The 10578-nt window shown below is 35.0% G+C and overlaps 2 protein-coding genes across 2 annotated transcripts; one reads left to right on the forward strand and one right to left on the reverse strand.

Annotated features, from left to right (window-relative positions):
• The first annotated feature begins 552 nt into the window (after window positions 1–552).
• Window positions 553–4310, forward strand: LOC119987629 (putative protein FAR1-RELATED SEQUENCE 10). The gene is made up of 4 exons (XM_038832540.1): window positions 553–816; window positions 1459–2541; window positions 2645–3088; window positions 3176–4310. Exons 2-4 carry the CDS (start codon window positions 1522–1524, stop codon window positions 3785–3787), a joined length of 2076 nt encoding a protein of 691 aa, XP_038688468.1. The 5' UTR covers window positions 553–816; window positions 1459–1521; the 3' UTR covers window positions 3788–4310.
• A 1408-nt stretch (window positions 4311–5718) lies between these two features.
• Window positions 5719–6363, reverse strand: LOC119987893. The gene has a single exon (XM_038832801.1). It carries the CDS (start codon window positions 6361–6363, stop codon window positions 5719–5721), a length of 645 nt encoding a protein of 214 aa, XP_038688729.1.
• Window positions 6364–10578: the final 4215 nt, after the last annotated feature.

Consider the following 10578-nt stretch of genomic DNA (forward strand, 5'->3'; position numbering starts at 1 on the left):
TTGACTCTTCCAGAAATTCATTCTCTATAATACTCCGATAATGCAGATCATAGATTCACCGATCATGTAATCAACTTCAGGTAGGGAGGTGATGGCATACGCGGGACTGAGGTAGGGAGGCAACGACATAGGCGGGACAGAGGTAGGGAGGCGACGACAGATTTTTACGATGAGTTTGTTTTATCCTTTTATTATTTGTACCAAGGTCAAATTTGGAATTATGAAAATTTTAAACATTTTTATAAATTAAACAAAAAAATAGACTTATAAAAAATAAATTTTTTTGGAATGGATCTGCATGTCCAATAATTTTAAAAATGATATTAATATGTCATTTTTCATAACCCAAATAGGATTAGCTTTTCAACGATAGAAACTGACAATGCTTTCAAACTCAAAGCCCTAAAGCCCAACCTACACGTATCAGCATACAGTTCCACTGTTACACACATTAATTAGGCCTATTTGACTAACTTGTCGGCCCAGTCATTTGTTTCTCATAACACCTTTTTTTTTATATAAAAGAAAAAAGAGAAATCGAAAAACAAAACAAAACAGGCACTGGCGCTTCAGTTGTTAAGCATCTCTTCCCCAATCTATGAACAGAATCGAAGCTCTGTCCTCGCCTTCACCGCTGCCACTCATTTGGTTTGGGGTTTAGGGTTTTGAATTTAGTGGTTTGTCTCGCTTGCTAAGTCCTAAAGTACGTGTCAGGTGTTGAACTGCGAAATACAACCGCAAATAAATCTGAAACGGTGATGCATAAAGAAATGAAGAAGCCATAAGCTACTTCGGTAATTCTCTCCTGTGCCTAAGGTATGCAGAGCCTTCTTGATTCATTTTTTTTTATGAATTCTTCGATTGGTGTTTTTGTGGGTTTGAGTTGAAAGAAGTAATTGAATTGGTTCTCTAAGTTTAGCTAGTGCGAATTCTGCAGTGGAAGAAAGACTGTAAGAGGGAACTATATGAGATGGGGCAAAATAGGGTATTAAAGGATGCAAAATGGTAGTTTTATGTCTTATTTTGATGTGTACAGCTGATTGCTATTTTCTGAGCATGAGTTAATTATTCAAAATGGAGGTTTAAGTATTGTATCTTCTCTGCATACAATGAAAAAACCAGACTTCTTGAAGAAATGCATTAAAATATCTCTCATTCAACCAGTTAGCCTAAACGAAACTGGTTACATTTATGATTAGTTTGTTTGTCTTTAATATTGAGATTATTTTGGTGATTCGATCACTTTTTGTTTCCTTTTGCTGTTTTTAGTGACTGAAATCATAGTTAAATCCATGCAACTATAGAGACAGTTTTATCAATTAGAATCCTGATTTTTTAGTTTAAATCTAAGCTAGAAGTTTATAATGTACAATGAGTTTGCTTATCTTATTTAATTTGATTGATAGAACTTACAAGTACATTTTTTAGTGACTTTGATATCTTTTGTTACCTCTTCAGTTCAAAGGAGCTATACTGTGAAATCTTCAGTCGAAGATCTTATTTATAATCTCAACTCAATTAATGATGTCAATACCATCTAAAAATACATGGATAAAGCAGCAGCAATGCCCGTGTGGGGATTGGAAATGCTACATTACATACGAAGGAAATGCTGAAGAGACCACCTTTACATCCCAATCAGTAAAGCCGGAATTGTTTCCATCTGAGGCTATGGTTGCCCCTTATGTGGGTATGGTGTTTAAGAGTGACTATGATGCATTTGAGTATTATGGAAATTTCGCAAGGAAAAATGGTTTCTCAATAAGGAAAGAGCGGTCAAGATTGAGCCCTCAATTAGGGGTTTATAAACGAGACTTTGTTTGTTATCGCTCGGGGTTTGCACCAGCTCGGAAGAAGCCTTCCGTCGAACACCATAGAGATCGGAAATCTGTGAGGTGCGGATGTGATGCAAAGATGTATCTGTCAAAGGAGGTTGTTGATGGAGATTCCCAGTGGGTGGTTGTGCAATTTAGTAATGTTCATAACCATGAAATTTTGGAAGATGACCAAGTACGGCTCCTCCCTGCATACCGAAAGATTCAAGAGGCAGATCAGGAAAAAATTATCTTGCTTTCCAAAGCTGGGTTTCCAATACATCGTATAGTAAAGTTGTTGGAGTTGGAAAAGGGGATTCAAGGTGGACAACTGCCGTTCCTGGAGAGGGATGTTAGGAACTTTGTTCAGAACCGAAAGAAAGTTGTTCAGGAAAATGATGCTTTACTCACTGAAAAAAGAGAGAATGATACAATGGAACTTCTCGAGGCATGCAAGCATTTGAAAGAGGCAGATGAAGAATTTGTTTATGATTTTACTATGGATGATAATAATAAAGTTGAGAATTTTGCATGGTCATATGGTGATTCTGTTCATGCTTACACAATGTTTGGTGACGTGGTTTATTTTGACACTACTTATCGATCAGTCACGTATGGTATGTTTTTTGGGGCATGGCTTGGAATCAACAATAATGGGAGGACCATTTTCTTTGGTTGTGCTCTATTACAAGATGAAACAGCATGTTCTTTCAAATGGGCTTTACAGGTCAGTGAGGTCACTATTTGTAATCCCATCTATTGATTTTAGATACGTCTTCAGTCTTCATGTATCCTGACTGTACATTTACTAATTTTTTGCTTCGATACAGACCTTTATTCGTTTTATGAAGGGAAGATGCCCACAAACAATCATAACTGACATTGACCCTGGGCTTAAGGATGCCATACAAAGGGAATTACCAAGCACTAAACATGTTACTTCTATATGGAATATCCTATCCAAGTTATCAAGTTGGTTTTCTCATCCTCTTGGCTCTCGGTATGCAGAATTTAAATCTGAATTTGATGCATTATACCATGTGGAGAGCACAGAGGACTTTGAACTTCGATGGAGTGAAATGGTTTCTATGTTAGGACTTGGCTCAGATAAACACATAGCTCTGCTGCATTCTTTTAGGTTATCTTGGGCAGAATCGTATGTGAGAGGTTATTTCCTTGCTCGAATGACAACAATGACATATTCAAAATCCGTGGATATATATTTGAAGAGATTCTTCAGTGTGGAAACGTGTCTACGAAGCTTTTTTGAGCAGGTATAATATGTGCAATTGTTGCCTGATATTTCTTTAACTGAAATCTTTTCTGTTTACCAGTTTTAGTTCTGCTTAACAATATTGCAGGTTAGTATCTCTGCCAATATCCAGAACCAGGCACATCAAGAGGCACAGTATATGCTCACCAAAACATGCATACCCATTGAAGAACATGCTCGTGGTATTCTTTCACCTTTTGCTTACCATGCTTTGCAGCATGAGTTGGTACTAGCCATGCAATATGCCATATCTGAAATGGCTAACGGATCATATCTTGTACACCATTTCAAGAAGATAGATGCTGAGCGTGTTGTTATATGGATGCCAGAAGGTGACCAGATTCACTGTTCTTGCAAGGAATTTGAATCTTCAGGGATTTTGTGCAGACATGCTCTTCGTGTGTTGTTTGTGAAGAACTATTTTCAACTTCCTGAAAAGTATTTTCTGAGTAGATGGCGACAGGAAAGTTCTATCGTATTGTATGATGGCCATGAGGTACAACATAACAATGATGGATGGTTCCAGGAATATCAATCTCTCACGGAGACTCTGTTTAGCGAATCATCAGTTACAAAGGCGCGTTCTGCATATATCCGTAGGGAATTGCCAAAAGAACTTATGAAACTTCTGAATGATGTTAAAGATATGCCTGAGAGTGATGGAGTTGCAATGGATTTTACAATTTCACCAGCAGGTTAATTTTAGATTCGTGGGAGTTGACGACTTGTTAGAGGTAAATATGGATGTTGGATGCTTCAATTGATGAAGAGAAGAGGCACCTAAAAGTGAATTCTAGCCAATGGATGATGCGAGGGCCAAAACAGGGATGCATTCCCCATTGTCTATGCTGAAGAAAAAGAGACGAACATAATCATCTACTGGAATACTGATAATTTTCTTCTCTTCATGGACTCAAAGACTTTACCTCGTGATAATTGCTGAGGGCTGCAAAAAAATGTGAAAAGACATAAGGTGTTCTCATAAAATGTCAGAAATATTACTTCTTTGGTAGTGAAATTGCAAGTAAAGCAATGTTTGAAACATCTACCGGTCTTTACTCATTTCAACCCAACTCGTTTTTCTTGCTGCTTGTTTGGTGTTGTCAGCTCAAGATCTGCGTGAATACTTTATTTTGATTGCTTTCATTTGAGTTCAGTTACTACATTAAACCTACAAATATTGATCTTAAAATTTATAGCTGAAAGCAGTTGTACTATGGCAATTAGCGGCTGGCTTGCCAAATTAGTAATTCATTTTGATGATTATGGCTACAATTGCATGTCCAGATTCTTTCTTGAATGAATTTAAACATATTGGCATGAGTTTCTTTGCATCGATGACTAAATCCATGCTTTTGCTATCAGTCTTTTGCTTTGTATTCTAGGGACCTCAGGTTATCTGGGCCAATAATACTTCTGGGGATTAGTCCAAACCCACATTTCATATGCCTCGTGGATTACCTAATGGATGGCTCGACGTACTGATTTTTGTGCTTTCAAAATCTTGCGCTTTTCACACACTCACAAACACAAAGTGGGTTGTGTTCTTGGAATGATAGTTAAAACTGTTTCCATACTAAATTATTGAGGATTGACAATAATTTGGGACCCACTACATTGTCTCTATTTGCAGACAAGATTAAAATGGTTTCATCAACTTGCAGGTGGTTCTTACCAAACACAGAGATTCAGGGGTCCTTCCAGATTTCTCTCCATAAATGGTGAGCAGTTGCAGCAGGTATGAGTTTGACATGCTTTATTCAACATGAATCTTCTATAATAGGAGAGGGTCCCTCAGCCTAAGGGGAAGTGACACTGACCATTATATTTGCAGATGAGAAACAAACATTAAATATTGAATGAAAGAATGAAAATGAAAGCTGCATATTCCTAGCCACATAAGTGTATGAATCAAAATGAATGGTAGGTTCCAGAGTAGTAGATGACAAAAATTGCCTAAATTATTTCATTGGCGCTTGAGAGATCAAATCTTACTATTTTTTTACATTCCTGTTATTGATATTTTGGGTTTGCATGATCAGTGGAGGCTTGAGTGCTTGACCATAAGGTCAATTTTCTGATTCCCACTATGGGAGCATGTGGCAATCCAGATGAAGGATGTTTGGATGACAGGAAAATGAAGCACGTGGAAGGTTGTGTCAGGATGATTTGGCATGACTCATTTGTCTAATGGGGTTGTTACATAATGCCGTTGTTCTTCTTTCTAGTATTTTCCACAGATGTCGGGAGTTAAATTCACAGGACTTGAAGAACATCTACAGCTTTGTTTAGCATCAAAATGAAGATTCTCTTTGTGCTGCAAAAACTATTCATTAAATCCACTAATTTTGATTCACCGTTAGGCCTAACTTGAATGAAAACGTGAACAAGAAATGGCTAGCAACATGATTGGAATCTCTGAACTAACAAGAGTTTTTCCTCCACTGATGCAGAAAAGAAGATTACAAGGCCAAAGATAGACTACAGAGGAAGTTGAAAGGAAGATAGAGAATGAAACACGAATTGAAAATGACATGGAAGCATGAGAGCTTGGTCATCTAAAATGAGATCAAGACATCCAGGAACATGGGGCTTTATATATTTATTTTTTGTCTTTTTTCAGTAATAAAACTACACTGCAATCAGCTGTCTTTGAGCTTCAATCCTGATTTCCTCCTTCATTTTTCTTATGAATTCTTCAATCTTCCTGTTCAGTTCTTCGGTTTTCAAATCTTCAGTTCCTGTTGCTACTTCTCTCTCTTCTCCTTCTTCGTCATCCTGTTGTTCTTGTCTCTCCAGATATAGAGAACTGCCTTCTTCTTTATCAACTTCATCATGTTTTGTTGCCAAATCTATACGTTCTCCTTCTCTTTCATTCAGAAGCTCACTCTCTGTTGCCCGCTCTTCTTCTTCAGCTGCAAAAGCAGCATTCTTCAGAGGCTCATCAATGCTTGGAGCGGAGACTTCCTCATCATCAAGAGTTGCTGCTTCGATCTCAGATAAAGGAGGAGTAGAGTAGAAGGAAACTGATGATGAAGTCGAGCTTTTAGCGAGAAAAGCAAGGATTCCATTGCAAATTAGGAACATATACTTCCTGTCAAGGGAGTGGGTGAAGAATGAGAAAGAATAAGCAAACAAAGAAAGCCCTGAAGAGTTGCAGAGAAGGAAACAAAAGATAACACAAACTGAGATAAGAAGGTGCAGAGTCTTTTTGATGAAGAGGTTGTCTGAATGTTTATCAGGTGTTTGGAGCTTATTTTCCTTATTTTGATCCATTTCAAGAAGGTAGGAGCTTCAAAGGAGAGAGTATTGTATTTTCTCTTGTGGGTTTAGGGTACTTGCAGATTTGATACGATGAGTGACCTTAAAGGGATTGTGTCCTCTATATATCAGTCCTGAAGGCCTATATAGCTCAAGGTTCATGGGTGGTAACTAAAGTTCCAAATATGCCCTTGATGATTTTATAGTGGGAGGGCATTTGAATGGGAACTTTCCAAACAATTATGGGCGATCAGAACTCAGAATATCCGAATTGGTGAAAAGCATATCTAATGAGGCTCATTGAAGTTTCTAGTTATCAGTAAGCTCCAAAATCTATCCATACATAATTTCAACGAAAGCACTACATGTTCATAAACTCTGTATCCATAACATGTCCATAACTAGATGGCATGTCAACTAAGGGTCTGTTTGGTATCACTTCTGTTTCTTGTTTTTTGTTTTAGTTTTCAAAAAATAGAAAATAAAAACAAAAAATATTGTTTATTTGTATTTTTTGTTTTTGGTTTTTATGAAAACCAAAAACAGGTTTTCAAAATTTTTGAAAACAAGAAAAAAAAAGGTTTTTAAAAGTTTTGAAAACAGAACTAGTTACACTTATTATAGATTGCATTTTCTTTAAGATTTCAGATTGCAAATTGCATAGAGATATGAAGACAATGATCAAATATACTTTGGGTTATTGTTTTATTTCTTATCTTTTTTTCTTTCTGCTGAAGTTTTCAATGGTGAATTACGTTGCAATAGACACGGCAAAAGTTACAGTTATGAAAAATATAGTGGTGTGGATGTATTCCATTATTATGAAAATAAAAGCATAAACACACTCTTTTTTTTTTCAGTTTTATGCTTTCAGTTTTTATTTTCTGTTTTAAGTGTTCAACTAAACAAGTTTCAATTTTATGTTTTCATTTTATGTTTTATGTTTTATGTTTTTATTTTTTATTTTCAAAATTTTTGAAAGTGATACCAAACACAACCTAAACATTTCAACATGACAATTTCAAAAAATTTCAAAATTAAAAATTTCAAAAAGATTTGTTATCCATCTCTTTTATCTCTCAACTATTCCTTATCTCTCCACTCATCCATAATATGTCCTCTCTCACCTCTCTCTTTCTCTCTCCTTCTCCCTCTCCACGAGATGCTCGTCCATGGGTCAAAATGGGGGATTTCTTCCTCTGGCCATCATTTTCGTCGGAGCTTGGCTGGAAATGGTAGCCCTCTGTCCGGTGACTCGTTTGTTACCAACGATGTGACGAACTGTTATTGGAAATGATTCCAATTGACTGAGCGGTCATTGAAGGCTTAGATCGGTTGGGTTCCACTCCTTATCAACTGGGGGTTCTTTTGGAGGTGGTGGTGGCCGGAAAGGTAATTGGATGAAGAAATTGCCTTCTTTGATCGTGGTGGAGCTGTTGATGATTATGTATATCCCTTGTTCTTCTTTTGTTGTTCCACACATGTTTCAGTATGGCAGAGTAGATTCTGCAATAAATTTCTTCTGGCAATGCCTTATTAAAATCACCAGTGACTTATTACATTGACATTGTAATTAATTACATTGACAGTGTAATAAACCACTGGTGATTAAACTTGGCATTGCTTGGTGATTAATCTGGGCAATAGCTCATTATAGATTGAATGTGACTAGTTACCATGTCAATATATAATAAGTCACTGGTGATCACTTGTCATTGCTTGCTTATTTGGTTCACCAGCGCCTTGTTACACTGTCAATGTAATAAGCCATTGATGCTTTCTTCGTCTTTTTCCATATCTAAAATGTAATATCTGTGTTTTTTCTTGCTTATTGGTTGTTAAAATCTCTTTGTTGACAAACGAATCTTACAAAACTTAAAACGAATCGCTACTCCATTTTTGCTCCTGGATGTTGCAGCTGAGATAAAAAAATAGAGAGGAGAGAAAAATAAAAAAACAAGAAGAAAGAGGGAGGAAAAAAATGAAAAGTAACCCTTAGAGAGAGGGACAAGAAAAACCAAAATGATATGTATCCATAATTTTGGTGTCCATAAAAATGAGAAAAAAAATCAGATTATGGACAATTAAGGACACATCATTTTGGTAATTTTTCAATTGAGTGGACCCTCCCTTTTAATTTATTATTTAAGCTGTTCATGTAGAAGAAATCAGAGGAGATCAAGAGAATCGCCATCGTCTTCTATGGTGCCACCTTATTGCTTGCCTTGGTTTCTAGTAATGTTTGTAAAGGGAGTGAATTATGTTTTCTTTTTCTTTCTTTTTTGAACTTTTTTCTTACAAAATTGTATATTTTTTGGTATATATTGCATTTTTTTAATGTATCTATTACATATAACTAACACATAAACAAATTCACGTTTACACCTATTACATATAATTAACACGGAAACAAATTCAGGTTTAAACAAAATTCAATAAGTTGCGTACTTGCATCCATCTTTGTGTTGCTCTAAAATGCTACCATGTATAATTACAGTAGTGTTAGGTAGCCTATATAATGGTAGTTCATGAGAGCTCAAGTCTCTTAAACAAAATTTTAAAACATTTTAACTCTTAAAATACATGTTATATTTTTAAAAAAATTAAGTATTCGGAATCAGCGCATAAAACTCTTTCTGACAAGATCCATTGTTGATGATTTTTTTTTCAGTAAATCTTAATTCCATTGTTTTTTTCAATAGAATTTCAAATACAATGGATTCAGAACTAAAACAATGAATTATAGACTGTGCTTTAAAAAATAATAGAATATATATTACAACAATAAATTTTAAACAATGAATTCTGCGATAAAAGAGTGGAATAAAGTTATTAACATGTTGGGCTCCCATGAACTATCAAACTGATGTGTTACATGTCATTTTCGAACATATAACTAATATGGAAATAAATTCACGTTTGAGCAAAATTCAGTGCATCCATGTCAGCTTTGTGTTGCTCTGAAATGTTGTCATGTGAATTGATTCAGTGCATCCACGGGCAGAACCAACTTTGTATGTTAGGGGGGCAAAACTTTATGCGGGGTCCGGAGACAACATTTCTAGAAAAAAAATTTGGAGTTCTATATGTATCACTTGTTAATATTCAATTTTACGATCATTGTTTTACAATCTTCGTAGTTGAAAAAGCCCTCTTTAAATTTACAATTGCCATAGGCAAAATCAATGCTAGTGATACACAAGCGAATACACCAAGTTTTAACTTATCAAATGATAACCTCTTTGTGATTAATCTTTTATTGGGCTAATGTGGACATGCATCATCATTAGTTGGGTCATCGATCTTTTGTGTTTACTTATTCAGTTAGGTCTGTAGTTTATTGCTGGGTTAAAGGGAGACATATAATAAGTAACTTACATAATCCAATCAGGGGCGGATCTAGAAAAATGTTTGAGGGTGGATTTGGTTAGTGGTGATGCTGAGAGTTTATAGAAGGGGGTGAAAGTTTGATGGGGCCGAATTTTTTTAAGACTATTTAAAATATGCCAACAAAAATTAATTATAAAAAATCTACATATTAATATGAGGGTGAAATCTTACTGTCTAATTTTCAAATCCAAGAGTAAGTCTACAAAAACACTGCTAAATAAATTTTTTTGCAGAAAAACTCCAAAAACTTGTATTAAAAATAAATGAGCTTATTTTGGGGTTTGGTTAACCAAGTGTCTAAAACTACAAATATACATATTAACAAAACTACTAAATAAAGTACTTGCACAAAAAGCTACTAAGGCTTGTATTAAAAGTAAGTGGATTTATTTTGGGCTTAGGAAATTTAATAGTAAATTTGAAAAAAATTTGCCAAAAATTGAGGGTGTGGGCTCTGGGCCTCACTAAGATCCGCCCCTGAATCCAATTATATATATACATAATTGATTGATTATTAAAAAATGTACTATTATTAATTTAGTTTTGTGTTGCTTCGAAATACTGTCACGTGAATTGAACAAAAATAATATAATGTACATTAATCATTTAATTACTTTATTGATCATTCATATTTATAAATTCATGTATAATTTCTCTAGATTCGTCGATCAAAATCATCTTTATAAATTCATGTATAATTTCTCAAGATACATTGATCAAAGTCATGTTTTTTTTTTTTTAAGAAACAAAGTCATGTTTTAATTACCTTATTGATCATTCATCTTTATAAAGTCATATACAATTTCTCTAGGTACTTGAATGTAAATGTATCATTAAAAA

The sequence above is a fragment of the Tripterygium wilfordii genome, chromosome 21 (assembly GCF_013401445.1).
Source record: "Tripterygium wilfordii isolate XIE 37 chromosome 21, ASM1340144v1, whole genome shotgun sequence".
Lineage (NCBI taxonomy): Eukaryota > Viridiplantae > Streptophyta > Magnoliopsida > Celastrales > Celastraceae > Tripterygium > Tripterygium wilfordii.